Below are 22,156 nucleotides of genomic sequence, written 5' to 3' on the forward strand. Positions count from 1 at the left end.
GTGCCCTACGAAGATTGGGACAGCGGGACCAGAAACGATGACGGCAGGACCGTCGATGAAGCGGTCCCTGCCGGCCGAACTTCCACCACCATCACAATCCGACCGCTGCCGTTACCGCAAGCCCAACCGGACCCGGGCATGCTGGAGCTGCTCACCAGCTCGGAGAACCATGCCCGCGTGTTGGAAGCCCGAGCCGTCGCAGTCAGAAAGCCGGCAGACCCCGCAGAACCAACGACGACGCAAGTGTACTGGGGCAAAATAACGACCAAAAAGCACAAAATGTGGGAGGGCGACGGAACGTTGACCATCGTGGCCGGAAGAGCCTCACGTTGGGCGACGAGGACGGCAAGGTGATTGGGAGCTCCGGGTTGGTGAAGGGGGAGGAGCTGGAGGAGGGTTCGCGGTTGAGCAAGGAGGTTGAACTGGTGGAGCGGATTGATGGGGAGGTGGCTAAGGAAAATGATGTGCCGGTGAAGAGGGTTCGATTCGAGGCGAGAGGAGGTTTAGGCCGCCGGCGGAGTCGATGTGCGCCGGGAGTCCGATTGTGGTGTCGAGCTGGTTGGGACTGTGGGGAGGAAGCGATTGCGGAGGACTTTGTTCCATTGATGATGCGGGAGCCTTTGTTCGATCAGTGGAAGTATAACAAAGGGTTGCGTTTCGTACTGCGTGGCTAAGCATTTGCGGCCTCACCGGTGGGAAGGGTTTTGGGAATGAAACGCGAAGACTCGGAACAGTTTGGAGCGATTTTGGCCGACGAGATGGGACTGGGGAAGACGTTGTAGACGTTGGCGTTGATCTACACCTTGAAGAATCAGGGACCTTACGGGCAGCCGGTTGTGAAGCGGGTTCTGATCGTGACTCCGAGCAGTTTGGTGGACAACTGGGATCGAGAGATAACAAAGTGGTTGAAGCAGGAACGGATCTTTACGTTCATCGTGGGGCCGAATAGCAAGTTGAAAAAGTACGCGCACCTGTTCGCAACCCAACGAGTTGTCACATGGGGGGAGAAGGGAGAGGAGGGGCGGTCAATATCTTTTTTGACATAGGACTATGTCTCTACTTACTATATTGGGGGGCCAGTTCAGAAATTCGATCCAAAGCGTCACTTTTAAGCGTTGAAAAAGGGGACATTTTGAACGCTTATATCTTTTCCTGTGAATCAATCCAGACGGTTGGACCACTAATCGAAAGAGGAAGACTTCAGCTATTGTTTAACTACATAGATAGTCTGACTAAACATAGTTAAAGCACTTAAAACATGCAATCAAAATGAGTAATTTTTCAGTACAAATCGGACAGATGACCAATCAGAGCGAACGTATGCATTCGAGACCGCGCCCCTTTTGTGCCGTTCTCCGGCTGTGCCGCTATTGAAGAATTCGACGACGTTTTTTCCGCTAGGTTCGCTGTTGTTCCAGCGGTGTTCGGAATGACAGCCCCCATACAGTTTGAGCAGTTTTTTTGGGAAAAAGGTGCAGGTGGTTATGTTACACATGACCAGTATGACAAAGAACTTAGCAGAAAAGCTTTTAAAATTAAGCAATTTTGTTGAATTATGCGTCAGATAAAATCAAAACATTATTTTCGTTTAATTTCTCTTTAAGCTCCGTATTAAAAAACCATGATATCTCTATAATTCGATGTTTGTCCCCCAATCGGAACAATCGTGAGGTAGCGGCCTCTCCAGATTGTTGCCACTTTTTTCGAAATGGCCAGTATTGTAAACCATGAGTTGCGATACCCATATTGCCAAAACTCGTTGGTTCAATAGATGTCTTCCGGAAAACTTTCCTTTAGGGCACCGGCCACTGCAGCTTTTGGTTAACTTTTTCTAAATTGCCATTTTCATTACCAATATCAAAAATCATGAAATTTGATACCAATATTGCCCAAAATCGTATGGTTCGGTAAATGTCCTCCCGGGAGAACCTCCCTGAGGGCACCGGCCACTCCAGGTTGTGGCCAATATTGTCAAAATGGCCATTTGCATTACCAGTATTGAAAATCATGAATTTTGATACCCATATTGCCCAAAATCGTTTAGTTCGTCAAATGTCCACCCGGGACAACCTCCCTGAGGGCACCGGCCACTCCAGGTTGTAGCCAATACTGTCAAATTGGCCATTTTCATCACCAGTATCAAAATCCAAGAAGTTTGATACCCATGTTGTCCAGTCACATATGACCTTCCATCGGAACACCCCTGAGGAATCTGGCCACTCCGGGTCTTGTGGCCAGAATATTCCGGTGGCTCTCAATTATTCTGGCTGGCCTGCCTCCGCTTGGTTTGCTGCTAGCTCCGGGCTAGCTGCTTTTCGGCCAACTGCTTCTGGGCCTCAAGGACATCTGCTTCCAGGTCCAGGTTGTTGTTTACTCCTCGGCGTCCAACGATAGAATGATTTCCCAGGGTTGACCGAGCGGGGTTATATTGGCTTAGAATGGTGACGGATGCCCCGCCCCTTTGCGCCGGTTATCCCATTCCTACGTCATTCGCTTTTTGATGCACTGGTGGGGATAAGAAGTCGTGAATGCAGCATTTTGCCAACGATTTTCATTCCATCGTCATCGTTCGAACCGACAACACCGTAGCAGCAGCAGCAGAAGCAGCAGCGGAAAAAACAACGACTGAAGGAAATCAAGAGCGAGCTCCGAGAAGAAGAAACACGCCAGCGTGTGCGTGAAATTGCTGCCAAAACAATGTCGAAGGAGAAAAACAAAGGCCTACTTGGATGGACGCTCGAGAAGATGGCCACAAGAATCAACTTCTGCTGCAATTTAACAAAATGGCGCTTTTCAGCGCCAACGAAAAATTCACGAAAGAGTTATTGTTTCAAATGATTCATGCACTGCTTTTTGTGCATTTTTTAAAGCTTTTGACGCTTGGCGTTTAATTTAATTTAAATACTTCCCCCAAAATTTTTATTTAAAAAAAAAGTTTACGAATATTAACAATTTTTGCTTTCAAATGTCAAACGATCGCAGTTGGCCTTGAACAAGCAAGCGCGTGCTTTGACCAGACCGGGAGCATGTTGACAGCTCCCATACAAACTGAGCGTACCCCTTTTTGTGGGCCCACTGGGCCCAAGATGGCGGCCTTTGCTATCATCTAGCCAAACATTTGAAAATGGCGAATAGTTTAAATTAATAAAGTTTTTGTCGTGTTTCGGTTTAAAACGACAAAATAAGTATTCTGGAATCATTTTCTTGAAAAACTTGTTTTAAGATACGCCACGTTGAAATATTAGTCTCGAACAGTTGGAGGGAGCGTGCCGCGAAAGCCGTCACGAAAAAAAACAGCCTTGGGCGCGGAGCATCAGCAGCAGCGGCCAATAGAAGAAGAGAACCAGCAACCAGAAGGAAGAACCACCGGCAGCAGAAGGAGGAAATTCGAGCGAAGCGGACGGCGTGGAAGTCGCTATGATGCGGCGGTTCTCAGGAAAAATGGCCAATTCGACAGTGGTGAAAAAAAGCTGGAGTGGCCGGTGCCCACGAAGAAGGTTCCCCCGGGGCCTGGGGGGACATTTACAGAAACATACAAGTTGTGGCAATATGGGTATCAAAATTCATGGTTTTTGATACTGAACATAATAATGGCCATTTCGACAGTAGTGGCCACAACCTGGAGTGGCCGGTGCCCTCAAAGAAGGTTCCCTCGGGGCCTGGGGGGACATTTACAGAAACATACGAGTTGTGGCAATATGGGTATCAAAATTCGTGGTTTTTGATACTGAACATAATAATGGCCATTTCGACAGTAGTGGCCACAACCTGGAGTGGCCGGTGTCCTCAAAGAAGATTCCCTCGGGGCGTGGGGGGACATTTACAGAACCATAACCATTGTTGTGGCAATATGGGTATCAAAATTCATGGTTTTGGTACTGAACATAATAATGGCCATTTCGACAGTAGTGGCCACAACCTGGAGTGGCCGGTGCCCTCAAAGAAGATTCCCTCGGAGCGTGGGGGGACATTTACAGAACCATACTAGTTGTGGCAATATTGGTATCAAAATTCATGGTTTTTGATACTGTACATGAAAATTGACATTCCGACAGTAGTGGCCACAACTTTGAGTGACCGGTGATCTCAAAGCAGGCAGGCCCGTAGCCAGGGGGGGGGCTTCCGGGCTGCAGCCCCCCCCCCCCGAAATTTTTTCCAATTTTTTTAAAATTGAACTACCTTAAAAAAATCTTAAATCAATGATTGTGTGTTCTCTTCCCAGAAATAATTTGTAAGATAGAGAATCAAGAATTGATTGATCAAACTAAGTAATTTGCCTGTCCATTGCCGGGCTCAGTTTTTGTAGATTATGGATCCAAAATTTGGATATTTAAAAATTGAACTGCAGATTTGAACATTGTTCCATTCAGTAACATCTCATTTATCTTGTAGTTTTAGCATTACATTGGTTAGGATGGTCCAAATCTGGGCTTACTTGGGCTATCCCCTGAAATCAAAGATTTACGCATCATTAGCCTAAGTTCCAAAATTTGAGCTTTTTCTGACCACTGACCACCAAGTATGGGCAAAATCGTCAAATTGTATGGAGAAAAGCAACTGTTTCAGTTTTTGACCAATGGAAGGCGCAATAACTATCCAGTTCTTATCAATTTTCAGAACTAATATCTTCTTTAAATTTGGAAAAACTTTCCCGAAGACACCTTATTTTTTGGGTTTTTGCTAAAAGTTATTAACCTTCGAAAATAGCAATTTCCGAGCGGACTGCTCTAAGGGGCTACATAGAAATAATTACCATCATCTGGGGCGAATCGGGACTACAGTCTGAATAGGGACAGCAAAATCCTTAGATCTTGTTGTCTTATTTTTGATTGTAGAACTTAAGTATGACCCCTGAAGAACCATAAAATAATTTAGAATTTTTGGATTCAATGTGGCGGTCAAAATGGAGGTCAAGAAATATTTCTGGTGTTTTTTTTAAAGGTCTAATAAACCAAATTTCCAGTTTTTGCTTTTTGGGTGCTTTTGAAACCGTCAGGGTATTAAAAACACCCAAAAGCAAAAACTTGGTGTATTGGACCATTAAAAACAGATGCCGAATTTGATGTTAAAAACAAGCAAATAAAACATGCCGATTTCATTTGTTCCTGATTCGGTTATCCGAAGTCCTTCGAACTTCGGATAATCGAAACTTCGGATAATCGAGGCTTCGGCTAGTCGAATTTGGATTGTAAAATTAATAGCCCTCCTTTATTTGCATTAAAACCTTTAAACTGTTAATACATGTTTTTTCTCTACATTTTTCAAAATTTATCATAATTTCTCGAAAATATTTAGATTTTGTTTTCAAAAACGAAAGCATTTAATATGAGAAACATTTGAGTGAATTTTGACTATTATCAGAAATACAATTCTAATTTTATCGTTTTGGTTTTAAGAATATGGTTAGTTACATATCTAAGACCTTAGAGAAACATGCTTGAGAAATATCTGTGTGTATTTTTTTATTACTTTTTCGTAAACCTTTTTTCCGAAACCACTCGTCCTAAATGCTTTCTTTTGGTCACATTTTTTAGTTTCCACCGTGGCCAATCTCCAATTTTTATTTAATATATCAAAAATCGGAAGATCAACTAAGTGAATACTTATTATCAACTAATTTTCACTTTCTGCATGAGCTTGCGATTTTTAAAGGAAGAAATAAAATGATAAAAATATTCAAAACGTTAAAAAAATTTAAGCTTGGATTCAAAAACTCTGAAATTAAATTAATTAAACATCACTTTCAAATTATATAATTTCTGATCAATAATTCATTTTTAAACTATTTAATTTCTATTTTTTGGATTTTACAGATTAGAATTTGCATTTTGAAAATTTTAAAATTTCTTTATTATTTTTTTTATAATTTCTTATTTCTGAATATCAATTGTAAATATTTTCCAAAGTTTATGTTGCCACCTTTTCAAAATGGACCAAAAAACAGAGAGCAAATACAATATTTAAAAAAATAGCTTCACAATTTTAATGGAAATAACTTATTTCGATTAAGTCTTTTAGGACCAGCGACCAGGTCGGTCCGGAAAACAAATTTGAAATGTTTTTCCTGCTTTGATAATCATATACGACATGTTTTGGCTCGTTTAAAAATATTTAGAATTTTTGTAACATGTCGCGGAACCGCGGAAAGTTTTTTCTCACGAAAAAAGGATTTCGCCATCAGCTAGATATTTTGAAAACTAATGATGCAAAACAACTGTACTGATTTAAAGTGTGTTTTGAACACTTTTAAAATAATAAAACCATAGCTTGTAGTTTTGATTTGTAACCCTCTCAACTTTGGTCAGAGTTTAGTGACATAAACTTCAGAATAATATTCGCAACGGCTAATTGAAGATTTAAAAATTTTACACTTTCAAATTTCTAAATTTTCATAATTTTTGATTTAATTTTTTTTGGTATTAGACAAAGAAATGCCAGAAATCAAAAATAAAAATAATAAAAACATAAAAAATTTAAGATAACAATTCAACAGAATAATATCAAAAAATCTGAAATTCCAAAAATTAAAAAATCTAAAACTGAAAAATTAATAAAATAATTGATACTTAAGAAATCCTAAACTAAAAAAAATATCATTTTAAAATTAAGTTATTCAAAATCCAATAAATTATGTTTTCTTAATTTTTGGATGCTTGAAATATTTTTATGTTTGAATTCTAGTATTCCTAAATTAATTTATATTTACCAGAAAATTAAGTGATTTTTGTAATGGCTTTTCCCTTATTTCAGCATATTAAGATTCAGCGTTTTGATAGTCAGCTTCATGAGGCAATTCTTCAATATTATTTAAGCGAATACATTATTTTCAAACGTTATTTTCAGTCGCATCCAAATAAACAAATCAAAATCTCATCAACACATATTGCTCCCGAAGAAATATCAAACGACGCTTTTTGTTTCTGTTCCTTTTCAGCTGCGTACCGCTTAAGAGAAGTCTTTTCGTAAACCTTTTCTTGACCGTTCCTTGAGATTTTTTTTGTATGGAGTTTTAAGAGTCTCCGTACTACAGGACATTTTTTAAAATTTTCGTTTGAAAGTAAAATATAGTTCTTGTAGCTAAATTCAGACTAAGATTTGATTTACAGGAAAAATGTAATTGATTTAAGAATTCTTACATAAAGTATTCTTTACTTTTAAAACAAAAATTTAAGATAATAATTACACATGATAATTTCAAAAAAATAAGAAATTCCAAAAATGAAAAAAATCAAATACATAAAAAAATATAAAATAATTACAACTAAAAATATCCTTAAATTATAAAAAAACATTTTTATCATTTTTAAATAAAGATATTCAAAAATAATTTTCAATCATTTCAATAAATTATGTTTTAATAATCTTATTTTTGATGCTTCGAATATTGGTATGTTTGAATTCAAGTGCAGACTAAGATTAGATTTACAGGATAAAACTAATCAATTTATGAATTCTTACATAAAGTTTTCTTTATTTTTAATTTAGCAACGTTTTGTAAATATAAAATTTCTAAACCATAAAATGTGCCGGATTTTGTTCCTAGAGTCAAGATATTGCTTGAACAAACATCGATTTTAATAAATGGTTACAATCCTAAATTATTAAACATGTATATAGATTAAAATTTTATTAAAAAATTATCTTTAGAATTGAGATCTGATTAAATTTTTTTGTCATGTTTTAAAATTTTATTTTTGCTCAAATTCTGGACCAATTAATGAATTTGAAAATGGCGTTTAGTCGGAATATTAAAGTTAAACATGATTCGTTTTAATGTTTGATGCAATCGAGGAAAATTTTAACGGTTACATATGCATTTAAAAATGGTTACATAGCATTATTAACAACTCTTCCAGTGAATATTTTGGCGTTAAAAATTAATTTAATACATTTTATCTAAATTTTTTAACACATTAAAATTAAACACAGGCACTGATTTTTTTTTCTTCAAATATATATTTATTATAGGCCTACACAGAAAAAAAATGTGAATTTACTCGACACGGAAAAAATGAATCACATGTAAACTCAGTTGATGTAAACTTGAGATTCGACGTAATTTTTTTTGTCATGGAGACACTTCAGAAGCTGAAATTTCAACGATTATAATTTTTTGTATTGCATTAAAATTATTTATTTTTGAGAGCACCAGGAGCTTCGCAAAATATGAAATGGCTTCAATAGCTTAGAACAATTAAAATAAAACATTGTTTAAGTTTGTTTATAAAATTTTAAGAAAAACAAATATTCCAGTTATGAGTTTTATGTTGTGCTAGAAAAATGAAAAATGTTAGATAAACCATCACAATTATCACACAGCTGAAAATGTAAATCCAGACGGTTTAAAATTTCTCTCAGTATAAAATACAGAAAACATAATACTTATGGTTAGATAAATCGATATTTCTTTTAAAAAAATTTATGCTTTCAAAAATTTGATTCAAGTTAAGTATATTTTAAATTTAGCGACGTTTATCACGAAATTGGATTACAATTAAACAATTCAAGAAAATGTTAAAAAAACACTTTCTCTACTCCTTTAATACAAACTAGCTGTTAAAATAAAGAAAAAAAATGACGAACGAGTTTCTTCAATAAATACATTGATAACTTAATATGAAAATCTTCGAAAACTTTTTTGCATACATTACATTAAAATTTTACAATTCATCTCAATAATTATACCACAAACCAAGTGATTTGCTGATTTTTATACTCCTTGAATTTTTGCACCCAAGCCCCCCCCCCCGAACAAAAATCCTGGCTACGGCCCTGAAAGCAGGTTTCCCCGGGGCCCGGAGGGTCTTTAACAGAACCATACGAGTTGTGGCAATATGGATATCAAAATTCATGGTTTTTGATACTGAACATGAAAATTGACATTTCGACCTTAGTGGCCACAACCTGGAGTGGCCGGTGCCCTCATGGAAGGTTCACCTTGGGAGAACATTTATGACAATTTTGCCGACAAATCTATGAAACAAAATAAAATAATCTTACAGATTTCACTAGCAATCCAAAAACACATTCAAATTGTTTGGTCCTATGTCTTTCGGTTATGTCTCTGACATACCATCTTGAACTTTTTTTTTCATCATATCTAACAATACAAAAAAACTGATTTCACAAATAAAAAGAAATTAAACCACCGGCGACTTTTCCTTGGTCAGTGCGGACGCGCCCCAGACGAGCTTGGCACCGTCTCCGATGAACATCTGCACCAGCTACTGGCCGGCCAGCTTCAGGTAGGTCGACTTCGGTGGATGAATTCTCAGGTTCTTGAACTTGTCCTTTTGCGTCGTCGGCAGCACGACGGCCTCAATCAATTTCTGGATTTGCCTGTCCAACCCGCCAATGTCCGAATACTGCTCGGAACTGATAAAGACTTCCAGTGCGTTCACGAGCTTCACGAGCGGCTGGAACCAGCTGGTCTTAGTGATGACTGTGTCACCACTGGACCAGAGCAAGTTGAAGGCACCCCAAAGCGCCACAAATCGAGGAACGCCGTACACGAGCTCACCAGAGGAGATGCCAACGAGGCTGGTTGCTTCGACGAAGGCAGACGGAACGAAACCATCAGCGCACGTGGTTCGACCGACGAGGGTACGCCATGTGCACAAACAAGGAATGCAGGGCGGCAGATCTGGCAGAGTACCTTGAACCGGAGGACTTAAACGGAGCGCTCATCAATTCAATATTCCTTGGAATGAACATCCTAGACGAGTCGGCTCGTGATCTTGACCGGATGCTAAGTGGTGTAGGCGAGTTGCCTTGGAGCTGGCTGACTCCCGCCGCAGCTCGACTCGACGGCGATTGGAATCTGTTAACAGAAAGGTAAGTTATGGTAGAGGATTTGGCAACATTGATTTTTAACTCCGGTTTCCGTTTTAGGTTGAGCCCGTGGAGAAACGCATCGCATGCTGCTGATGTAACCGACCGAGGTGCAAAAAATCGTCGAGGATGACCAGTACATCGGTTGTGCCACGTCGGGACTAAAGGACGATTCACTGATCCTACCGGGTCGAGTGTCAGAACCACCGAATCCTGTACAAACAATCCAGCCTGTCCATTTAGTTTGACGTCAGCGACAACCCCGAATCGGTCATGTGCCGTTCCTTTGAGGTGGCCATTCTTTCTGCCGGCGTTGAGAATCGGGAACTGCAGCTTTGGCATGTGGATCCGTACAAACGACGTCAAGACCATCAGGTCGAGCAGCGAGGGAGGGCAGCAGCAGCGAGGGAACCATTCCAAAAGAGTGTCAAGAAGCAGAAACCGGACTGACTCGTACATGCTGAGTCGGAACCGTCGGTGAACCAAGACGGCTGGTTGTGCCGTACATGGTCTGGATCGGCGAGTGACGTCTTCTAACATGTACCTGAACGAGACGCAGTAGATCAACAAGTCATGCGAGATCGCCGAAAGCGGCGCTGACAATCCGATGCCGTCGCCATCGGTCAGCAGGCATCGAGACGGCGTGGACAGGGTAAATAAGACAGGGGCCGGAATCACCACTACTAAATTTAGTTATTTTTCAGTTTCTTACATTTTTAAGTTATTAAATTCTAGAATTTGTAAAATTTAAAATTCTTCTCTTCCTTTTTTTCTCTTAACCTTCTAATTTTTAACTTCTTAAAGCCTAAAATTTTAAATATCATAAAATTTTGAGCTTTTTGAGTTCTAAATTTTCAAAAATTCTTCAATTTTTATATTTATATTTTCTAAAATTTATGAATATTTCATTTGTGAAATTTTTTAAATTTTAAATTTATTACTTCTTAAGTTCTAAATTTCTTAAATTGTAGATTTTTAAGATTCAAAAATTCTAAAACCTTGACATTTTTAAATCCCTTGCTTTTTATTTTCTTAAATTCGATATTAATTTTTAAAATCCGAAATAAAAAAAAATCTATTTTTTTTTATTCTTGAATTCCTAAAAAAACTGAAATTAAAAGAAAACATTAGGCTTATGAAATTCTTGATTTCTTTTTTTTAATTCTTGAATTCCTTAAAAAAATCTAAAAGTTTCGAATTCATTATTTCTAAAATTCTTAACCACTGAACTTTTTTTTTATTCTAAAATGTTAAATTCTTAACTATTTAAATCCAAAAATTCTTAGTTCTAAATAAAAAAACATAACTTCTCAACTTTATAATTTCTTAAATTTAAACTCTTATAAACTTAAATTGTAAAATGCTTGGCTTCCTTACTCCTATTTTTTTCAATTCTGATATTTAAAAAAATTAAGGTTCCTAATTTGTTTACCTTTTTTTTAATCTTAATTTCGAAATTATTAAATTATAAATTCTATTGTTCTAAATTTCTTGAATTCTTCAATTCAAACTCTCTAGCTTATTAAATTGTTGAACACTTTTTTTATTTAATGTTTTTTTTCAATTTATATCTTCTTAAATAGCTGAATTTTGAAATTCATAGTTTCTTATATATTCTAATTTAAATTTTCGGCTTTTAACATTCTGAAAATCTAGATTTCTCAACATTTTAAATTGTTAAATCTAAAAATCATTAAATCCTACAATCATTGAATTGTTTACTTCTCATTTGCTTAAAATGCATAATTTTTAAATTAAAAATAAACTTTTAAAATTATTAAGCTCCTTAATTTTAAATACATAAATTCTAAGATCTTAATATTTTAAAAGTATTTTCTTTAGGATTCATAATTTATTAAATTCTTAGCGAGAATTCTAAAATTTTAACCTCAACCTTCTCAAATTCAAAACTTCTTAATTTAAAATACTAAAATCTCTAGATAAATAAAAATTGCATTCTGAATTTCATGTTTGTTTAGATTCAAAAGCTCTTAAATTCTAGAATTTTAAAATTCTTGGCTTCTTTACTCCTGAACCCTGAAATTTTAAAAATCTATAATTTATAATTCTTATATTTTTAAATTCTTTGATTTTTGAGTTCTTCAATTCTTTAACTCTAAACTTCATCATTTCATTCATTCATCATGAATTTTTAAAATAAAAAATAATCAAAATAAACTTTTTCAGCTTCTGTATTTTTGTATTTTAAAATTTTTCTAATTCTCCAATTCTTACCATGGTTTAACACCTAAATTAAGTTTTTTGAAATTTTGCGATTTTTTTTTAGAATTCATGATTTCTGAAATTCTTAACTTCTTGAATATTTAACTTCTGAAATTCTTTACTGCTTCATTTTAATTTCTAAAAACCTCAAATCATTTAAAAAAAAAAACATTACTTCTAAACATCAACATTTCAATTTTTTTTTTAATTCTTCGCTTCTTAAATTTAATTTGTTTTAGTTCCATACTTCTGCAGTTCCTAACTTCTTGAGTTTTAATAATCTTAATTTTTTTATGTATATATTATTGTAATAGATGACTTATATTTTTAAATCCTCAGATTTTTTTATTACCTGCTTTTAAAAGGGGTTTTATATATGAATAATTACACTTTTCTAATAACTTATTTTATTTTTATCTTTTCTTGTTCTGCGTTGCGACGAGTTCATCGGCATGGAGTACATTTATTTCTTGAACGTACCCGAAGCAACCAGGTCCCTGAGCATTCCTGGATAAAAAAGATCCAGTTCAGACAGGTAAGAATTTAATTATTTAAAAGATTTTACTATAATCTAAATATATTCTTCTCATTCAGGGCTTGTATGTGAATGAACCCACTAAGCAGGAAGAGCAGGAGCCGGTAAAAGATATCTACGTGATAAAGAGTCTGCTGTCAAATCGAAGGATAAAAGGTCACGACCGGTGAGATTGCACCTTCAGTGTTGCCAAGCTCAAAACATACGTTGCCAGATCGATTTAGCAAGCTTAGACCAGTCTCCCTATTTAGGGTCTCTATTCTGGACTGTTTGGTTTGTTTGATTGACCATTAAGTGCTTTGTCGTGAACTTTGGTTGAATTTGGTTGCCGAGGTCCCGAGTTATAATTAGGGACCATCCCACGGACCATCCATAAAACGTGGAAACATTGGGGGGGGGTCTATGGCGATTGTCCCTTACAAAAGTTTTTTTGTATGGACAATTGTACACGAGGGGGATTCCCAAAAAAGTGTCCACGTGGTTTGTGGATAGTCCCTTCCAAATGTTTACGGTAGTCGAGATCATACTTGTGTCAAACGCATTCTGACCTGGAATCCCTTTGGCCAATTGTCGCACTTACATCAATTTTCCGGGTTTGTGTCTTTTGTGGTCTTTGTTGGCCGAGCTCCCGTGGTGTAGTGGTACGGGTTTCGCTTTGTAAGCGGAAAGTCGATGGCTTGAAACCCATCTGGCGAGGCAAAAGGGGTAGGTGGCGGTCGAGAGGATTTCGGTTGCTGCGGGAATTGACTATGTCAAGTCCAAAGCCTCCCCAAAACCCATCCCATCCAATCTCTCGGACGATCTGTTGGCGACTGAGCGTTGAAGAACTCTGCAACAATACACAGAGAAGAGCTTCAAATACAAAATTCGAGCTGAAGATTGGGTTATATGATCGGTAACGATCTCTAGATGGGTCAAAAATAAACGAGATTTCCCCTCAATCTCGCTCATCTCCACGTCCTCGGATCGGTCTCTCGTGCTCGTGTGGCATGGCATTGGTGGATTGGTTTGGGGAATGAGAGGGGGCAACTGCTCGAATAATTCGTCAAAAACTGTCTCGCTCAAACAATAGCGCTACGGAAGACGATCGTTCGGCAGGCTGTAAGCAGCAGCAAAACAGAAAACCTGAGAACAGATCATACTACAATCCAGGTTTTTAAGCGAAGATGGCGTTTGAATGGTGAATGTCCGAAATGACAAAATCACGCAGTGGTACCAATATTCCGAAAAAAGTGTGCCATGGTATGACAGCCACATTTGTTTTCTAATGTTGGTGCTACTGCGCGATTTTGACATTTCGGATGTTCGCCATTCGAACGCCATCTTCGCTTAAAAACCTGGATAGATACGCAAGTGTCGCAGTGGTCCGTGTCTGTAAACAGTAAAAAAAAGTTTCTGCTCATCTCTAGACGTCCGAAGGTTATGTGTGGTGAGTCATCGAAAACCTCTTGTAAGCAAATGGACCGACGTTTTACTTCCCCATCCGATAGAAGGCGTGGTCAGGCAAATTTCGTCTTGAAAAATGCCACCGGGTCCGTCTGGGATTGAACCCAGGCCATACTGGGGTTTAGGTTTGAATATCTCAGGATTAAAATCGAATTTTGGGAATCTGTAAAGGTCAAAAGGTGAGGCATAACTCAATTTGGCTCATAATCGTCGTACGACAAGCGAGCACGACAGCGACGATATGTGAAAAATAGGCAACTGTATTAAGCGGCTTGCTGTCATTTAGATTTGTTCATTATAAATATATATTCTGCTCAAGATGTACTCATTCTCTACATCATTTGTCATAGTTGGAGTTTTAGTTGGATTCGCTGGAGTCAGTTCTTTTTTGAAAGGCAGTTGGAGTAACTAAATCTCAACATCCGGATTTCGCACTCTTTAACTCCGCAAACTTGAAAAATATTCAAAATTTAAGTTGAGCTGGAATAAAATGCTCGAAAAAAAACTCGGAATTTTTTGAACGTTTAATTGTGCATGATACTTCATTGAACGCTACTTCCCCGAACCCGGTCAGGCGGGTATGCCCATTTCCCAGAACCGTGCGCGGGTCTTTTCGGAGATGTGGCATTCGGGGAAATGTCTTTTCGGGAATTTGGGTTTCGGGGATATGTCATAGATTCCTAAAGAACCATGACATACAAAATAGACACACAGCAAAAAATCGGATGGTAAAATCGCATGCAAAAGCATGCACATCACCTTCGTCAAAATAAACACTTAATATTACACACTGCATGTACAATTTTTGTAAACACAAAAAAAAAGTTGCAACCGACGGGATTCAAACCCAGCACCAACAGTACGGACTGGCGCCTTAGCCCGCTCGGCCATCAGACCGATGAAGAACGGAAAGGATAAACGCATATATGAGCTTGACATTTCGGTCAAGTAGGTTTCCCATACTGATAGGCTACATATTTCAGGGTGTAAAATCATATAAAACTGCATAAAATAATGCAATATTTATTTTACACCCAGGCCTTTTACACGCAGCTAGATTACTATTTTTTAGCTGTGCATGCAAAAGCAAAAAAGCAAAACAATCCACTTTAACGACCCCGGGTCTTTTGTGGGCTCTGTTGCAAATTTTTGCTCATTTCTAGGCATCCGAAGGTTATGTGTGGTGAGTCACCCAAAATAGACATGACTGTTCCTATATTTTGATGAACCTTACTTAAAATCGACGCAAAGAAGTGTTCAGAAGACATTATTTTGTTGAGTTGTACCCCAAATCCGCAAATATATTATAGTTTTCGAAAGATTCCGCTTGACTTGGCAGTGTTGGCAAAAAATATGATTTTTACCGAGTATTTCGAAATTTCTCTCTTGAAAGCTCTGTAACTTTTGTTAGAAGCAATTTGGCACCATACTGTCTTCGGGAGAGTTGTTCAAGACATTCAGGGCTATACTTCTACGGTGTTAGTTTCATAAAATAATAAAACATGAATTTTGTAAATTTAAAAATGTGATAATGCAAGTTTCCCTATACTGCCCATCATTGAAAATTCGGCTATTATGCCAAATCAAGTATTCCGAGAAAAACGCGTTTTAGTGTTTGTCACAAAATCTCCGTCAAGGCAATTTTCCATAAGAGTGGCATAGGGTATATGGCCCTATTTTGGACCTACTATGCAAAGCGTCAACATATTTCGCATTGTTCTCAGGAACGGTCTAACTAATTTGGCTGGTTTCAGGATTGTTTTGTGCCTTAATTTATGCTTAACAAAGTGTACTATTGAAATTTGGAAATAATTTAACCATTTCATTGTAATAAGCATTTCAAGTAAAACATTTTTTGGATGCTTTTTGGACTTATTGAATGTATTTTGGAGACATCGCTGAACCTATTTTGGACCTACACTCTGATTGGTTGAAATTTGACAACCTCGAATTGCGGCGTGCGGCGCCAACACGCACACTTACAGAAACTCGGTTTGATAAACCAAAGGGATTATCCACGATTATAATTTGGAAAATATTTATTTCAGAAATTAAATAATTATGATAAAACAATGGATTTGAATTTGAAAACGTGTTTTAATTATATTGAATGGAAACTCGCGCATCTTTAGCAGGTCTCTGTCCTATTTACAATTTGCGTATTCTTACGACCTAATTGTTCAAGCATTAGAACATAAAAGACAACCCGTTATTAGTCGCAATAAAAACACCTTAACTTAAAATTAAATGAATGACAGAGATACATTCACAATACATAACAAGTTACAATGAAAAAAGGTTCTAAATTTTACGCAGAGCTTAAGTTCTAATATTATTAAACAATCAAGAAATTTTAAAGGGAGATAATAGCTTGTAACTTGGTGTGAAACTTTCTCATCTGTCATGTTAAACTTTACAGTTGCTTGACAAAAAGTTTAACTACATGTTGCACTTTTTAAAACAATGTAATATTTGAAAAAAAAAAATCTGTTTGAATACCAGGGTGCCTTTGATAGTCATAGTATGTTTTGTTAAAAGCAGATTTGAGGTGTTCAAACATTATATTTAGTTCGAACTTACCATCACTTAGATTGCTGATATAATTTTTAAGAAAATCGTTCATGTCAATATTTAGTTAACTAAGTTTATAAGCTTTTTAACCTTATACATAAGGCTACCAACTGTACGGATTTTTTCCTTACCTTACGGATTTTCGACCCTCTCCGCGGATTTTAAACAGGCCGGAATTTTTGTACGGAATTTTTCGCATAGTACGGATTTGTACGGAATTTTAACAAATTATTAATAGTTTTTTTGATTGGGTCAAAGCTTTTGTTAATTAGACATTTTTGTTTAACTTTCAGTTTGATATTAAAAGGATAACTTGCATCGTTTTCCGGGTTTTCCTCAGTTCAATCTTGATTATCAATAATTGTTCTTTTCAACTTCCTTGAAAAACATATTTATCAAATAAAAGATCAAAAGGCTTTCTAAAGCTTGTGAAAACCTTCCCGGTCGGAAAATAATCTGGTAAATTTGAGTGTCTGGCGCAGGCGGACGTTTGTCGTGCAGTTCAGACACACTTGGCACACTTCTTTTAGCCAGGTTTCACGTGACGCCCGACGAATCTGGCGAAAATCTGGCGGAATAACTCATAGCTGTCTGGCACAAAAACCAATCGGTTCAATCGGTTGAACCGTGCACGACCGGTTTGTTGCATATTCGCCAGAATTCTGGCAACAATCTTGGGCCAGTCGGGGGGGAAATCTGCCAGACGTCTTGCGTAGCTAAGCGCAGTGCCCATCAAGACAAAACGCCCGCCAGGCGCCCCCCGTTTCTGTCTGGGTTGTGTTGTGCTTGTATTTATAGGACCTTTCAATAAAAGCTCTAGAAATGTTTTCGTGAAAACACTGACAACAATATTATTCGTAAAAGCAAACTTGATATTTCGTAAACTTTTGAACGTTTAACAAAAATATTTCTAATTCCCTAATTCCAAATTTATCTAAATAATTCCTTGACATTTTTGTTATACCATGGTGCCATGTCGGAAAAATATCCCAGACGGAAAAGGGGGGCGCCTGGCGGGCGTTTTGTCTTGGGCGCTGCACTTAGCTGCGCAAGACGTCTGGCAGATTTTCCCCCCGACTGGCCCAAGAACGTTGCCAGAATTCTGGCGAATATGCAACAAACCGGTCGTGCACGGTTCAACCGATTGAACCGATTCGTTTTTGTGCCAGACAGCTGTGTGTTATTCCGCCAGATTTTTGCCAGATTCGTCGGGCGTCACGCAAAACCTGGCTAAAAGAAATGTGCCAAGTGTGTCTGAACTGCACGACAAACGTCCGCCTGCGCCAGACACTCAAATTTACCAGATTTTTTTCCGACCGGGATACGGATTTGCTGCTCAGCAAGGGTTGGTAGCCTTACTTATACATATAAGTTTTAGGTGAAATTGTTGAAAATTCAGAACTTTGCCTGAAATTCGTTGAAACTAGTTTTGTTTATTAAATTATAGTTTTATATTACATGTTTAACTGATTTCAAAGAACGAATCAAAAGTCTTCACATTTTATATGAAATTTGTTTTACTGAAAATGCCTTTAAATTAGGAGATTTTTAAAAATTATCTTTCAAAAACATATAATATTTAATAAGACTTATTATTCACAAACTTATTTTACCTTTTCCTAGTACAAGATTGTCTGAAGAATCCGAAAATGCATTCCGTTTTATGATTCAAAATTATGTTCATTGAGAAAATCATGACACTTTGAGAAGATTAAAATAATGATATTTATCAACATTTTATTAATTATAGTTAACTAACTTTTTAAACCATTAAAAATCTCATGAAAAGTTCTTCATGCGGTACTTTGAGCACTTCTCTACCACGGTCAGTATGATTCCATACCATTCCGTACGTATTTAATTTGTACTCTTCATTTTGCGGAAAAATCTCAAACCTATCAAAGTCACTCAGATTTACGGTAATCAGATATGTCTCAAATCATAAAATTCATAAAGTTTACATCGCACCTCTTTTGCATTTTTTTTTTTTTCGATGATTTTTATTTTTCTAGCTGGTTCGATTGTGTTTTTAACATGATTGATACGGTAATTTTTTTCCATATGAATATTTTTCTGATTAGTTTGCAATACGTCGTAACAGCCATCACGATCTCCGACACTTATTTGATTTTTTTCTCTGAATCAAACCAAATTTTGTTTGTTTTCCAGTAAAGAGCATTTAAAAGACGTGCAATTCAAAGCATTTTTAAAAAATTGATTTGTTTATAACTAGCGCTTAGGATCTTTTCAAAACTAACTCAAGATTTTTAAATTTAATTCATACGACTTTTTCAAAAACCACTCATAAGCAATGTTGACAGCTCCTGTCACGGTGACAGCTGACGATTAAATGAACTAAACCCTTTAGGTTTTTCAATCGTTTCCCCTTCAATTCCAACAGGGTAGCCAGTTTGCATTTTTTGAAGCAACAATTTAAAATATATGCAGCTAAATTGGTGATAATGATGTTACGACAAAAATAAGTCAACATCAGTATAAATTTTGGGATACTTTGCAATCGGTCCTAACAATCATCTAAATCTCTATCATCAATTTGCCATTTTATCGTTTAAAAACATATTTTCGTTGTTGCTGTTAATCATTTGCTTTTTAAAACTTAGATTTCTTTCAAATAATTACAGTAAAGAAATTCAATTCAAAATATTAAATTAAAAATTATCAATTAATTTCAATGAAATATCGAAATAAATTGATAAACTAAACTGGCAACACCTTGTTATACATGATTTGGTGATAGCCTTGAACCGACGGCAAAGTAGGTCCAAAAACTGATCCAACGCAACTGATTTGAAAAAATATTTTGAATTGAGTTTTTTTTCGATAATAGAATAGTTATTTCAATGGTTTAGTGATGAAAAACATAAAAGAATTGAATAAACAACAGTTACATGGCTCGGAAACCGGACGAAATTGCTTGGTGTCAGTGCAAAACAGAAAAAATCATCAAGGTGTCGCGAGCCAAATCTGATAAGCAACGAGGCTGGAATTTTTGGACCTAATCTATGTGTTAGGAAAGGATCTGGTACGTTTCGCCGAATGTCGTTTCGCCGACGGTCATTTCGCCGAATGTCGTTTCGCCGAATGGTACGTTTCGCCGAAAGTCATTTCGCCGAATGGACGTTTCGCCGAATTGAATAAAAATTAACTTTTTTGTATAATTTATGCTATTTGTTCGCTGCAGTGCCATCTTGTAATTCACTCATGCAAACTTGAGAAGGAGTGGCAAGATAATAATATAATAATTTAAAAAAGTAAAGAACGTCTCATTTTTCAAAGAATGCATAAACTCACAGAAATAATACAAATAATTTGCTTAAAAAAATAAGAATGCAAAAACTAACAGAAATTTTTCAAAATGTTATGCTAAAAATCAAAATAACTGCTCATGTTTGAAAGAATGCAAAACCTCCCAAAAAATATAGAAATCATATGCTTAAAAAACTAAAAATGCATAAACTCACCGAAATATTTGAAAAGTATGCCAAAAATATAGAATGCAAAAACTAACAGCAATTTTGCAAAATGTTGTGCTGAAAACCAAAAGAACTGCTCATGTTTGAAAGAATGCGAAAACTCCCAAAAATTATACAAATAATTTGCTTGAAAAACAAAGAATGAAAAAACAAACAGAAATAATCTAAATTATAAGCAGCCAATTAAAAGAACTGCTCATGTTTGAAAGAATGCAAAAACTTACAAAAATTATAAAAATAATTTGCTTAAAAAACAAAGAATGCAAAAACAAACAGAAGAAAAAATTTTCATCGTGGTGCTTTTCGGTTCGTTTTTTCCGGCGGGACAGTTCCGTGGGTCAACTACCCGGTTTTAAGATACTGAGTTCTTCCCAAGTTTGAGGAATTGTGTGGTTGTGCTGAAGGAAATTTCGTTGAGTTGGGAAGAAAATTGTGTGGTTGCGGTTGCTGAAGATGAAGATTTTGCTCAATTTTGTCCACCGGCTTGTGGAATTATTGCTATATCTGGCCTGATAAGATGTACAACCTATAGTTTTAACGAGTTTGAATGAAATTAGTGTGAAAAATGCGGATTGTTGAGCAAAGTGCCACGAAGATCTTATGTGTGTTCAACGTTTTCACTTTAATGCTTCGCATAATTTTGTTCTAGTAAACAAAAATCGACGAAAGAAGGTGAAAGAAGCGAAGTGAAAATTTGTGAATATAAAAGTAGAATTACGAAACGGAAACTTGTGTGTGGAGCTGCGGAGGTGGACAACTATGGGATTATTTCGAAACATCGACAATCATACCACGCTCGGGGGCACAAGCCTTGGATGCCACTACTACAACTCCATCAGGAACCTGATAAGCGACAGCAACACCTTCAAATCCGGTGAGACCAAACCAATCAACCAAATTACCACACATGCCTTTTTGATCATTATATACACGCTGATCCCTTTTTGCCTTATGGGATTGGAAGTTTAAAGATAGATCGAGAACCCTTCTGGTTTTGCTTCTATGTTTAGGCGGGGCCAGACAATGCCCAATGACCTCGGAATTGGACCGCAAGGAGCTCTGTCATTCTGAAACGGGTCATTGGAAGCAGCGCGAGGGCTAACACCACCTAATGTCCGGGACTGCGATAAGCTGTATCAGCATAAATCAAGTCTGATACAAATTATACTTTCCCATAATTTCGTAGCCGGCCTACGGATATTGGATTGGTTACACACACACACACACATAATAAATAAAGAATGCAAAAACAAACAGAAATATTCAAAATTATAAGCAAAAAATAAAAGAACTGCTCATGTTGGAAAGAATACAAAAACTTACAAAAATTATACAAATAATATGCTTAAAAAACAAAAAATGCAAAAACTAACAGAAATTTATCAAAATTATAAGCAGAAAATTAAAAGAAGATTTTTTTTCAACTAGATTATTTTTAAATCGATTGTTTATGCATACAATAATGCATAAACTTATAAAAATAACATACTAAGAAACAAAAAAATATTTTTTTAAAAAAAGATTGCAAAATCACCTTTTAGGGACATTATACTTTTTCAAAATATTTTAATACAATTTGTGTCCATTTTAAATATTTATTATACGATTATTTGTCAATTCGGCGAAACGTCCCATTCGGCGAAACGTCCCATGCGGCGAAACGACATTCGGCGAAATGACCTTCGGCGAAATGACCGTCGGCGAAACGACATTCGGCGAAATGTCCCGCACCCGTTAGGAAAATGGTAGGAAATACGAATGGCATTGGAAAAAGTGGCTGAAAAAGCGGAAATAATCAAAAATGTTAACATTTTTGGAAGAGGTAAGCTACAAAACGATCCTGCTTACACTTTCTGTTGGTTGGATTCAGTGTTTTCGTCTAGGGGGTGGACATATAGGTTAATAGATCATTAACACATTAAAATAGATAGTTAAAGTATTGATATTTCGTTAATTTATTGACGCAAACCCACCTTTTCATTTTCACCGTTTTGACAAACCTTGGTTTCCCACCGAGTTCGATTTGGAGCGTCGTTCCGTCGGTTCGTTTGATTTT

The 22,156-nt window shown here is 36.6% G+C and overlaps 1 protein-coding gene and 1 long non-coding RNA gene across 2 annotated transcripts; both read right to left on the reverse strand.

Annotated features, from left to right (window-relative positions):
- Positions 1–5: 5 nt before the first annotated feature.
- LOC119769023 (putative protein TPRXL) lies at positions 6–934 on the reverse strand. Its single transcript, XM_038260903.1, has 4 exons — positions 825–934; positions 691–764; positions 329–450; positions 6–248 (listed from the first exon to the last, which is right to left on the reverse strand). The coding sequence occupies exons 1-4, from the start codon at positions 932–934 to the stop codon at positions 6–8; spliced, it is 549 nt and encodes a 182-aa protein (XP_038116831.1).
- An 81-nt stretch (positions 935–1,015) lies between these two features.
- On the reverse strand, positions 1,016–9,409 carry LOC119769803. Its single transcript, XR_005278529.1, has 3 exons — positions 9,084–9,409; positions 6,943–6,944; positions 1,016–1,032 (listed from the first exon to the last, which is right to left on the reverse strand). It is a non-coding gene; the product is annotated as an uncharacterized LOC119769803 (long non-coding RNA).
- Between the last annotated feature and the right edge of the window lie 12,747 nt (positions 9,410–22,156).

This window comes from Culex quinquefasciatus, chromosome 3 (assembly GCF_015732765.1).
Source record: "Culex quinquefasciatus strain JHB chromosome 3, VPISU_Cqui_1.0_pri_paternal, whole genome shotgun sequence".
Taxonomy (NCBI): Eukaryota; Metazoa; Arthropoda; class Insecta; order Diptera; family Culicidae; genus Culex; species Culex quinquefasciatus.

Bases quoted from the DNA above. Each gene is read 5' to 3' on its own strand.
- LOC119769023 (XM_038260903.1), bottom strand. From the start codon at position 934: ATGAACGTAAAGATCCGTTCCTGCTTCAACCACTTTGTTATCTCTCGA. The intron at 451-690 runs GTGAGGCCGCAA...CATTTTCCTTAG, and splicing joins TCCCAAAACCCTTCCCACCG to CCACCTCCCCATCAATCCGC. The intron at 249-328 runs GTGAGGCTCTTC...ATTTTGCCCCAG, and splicing joins TGCCGTCCTCGTCGCCCAAC to TACACTTGCGTCGTCGTTGG.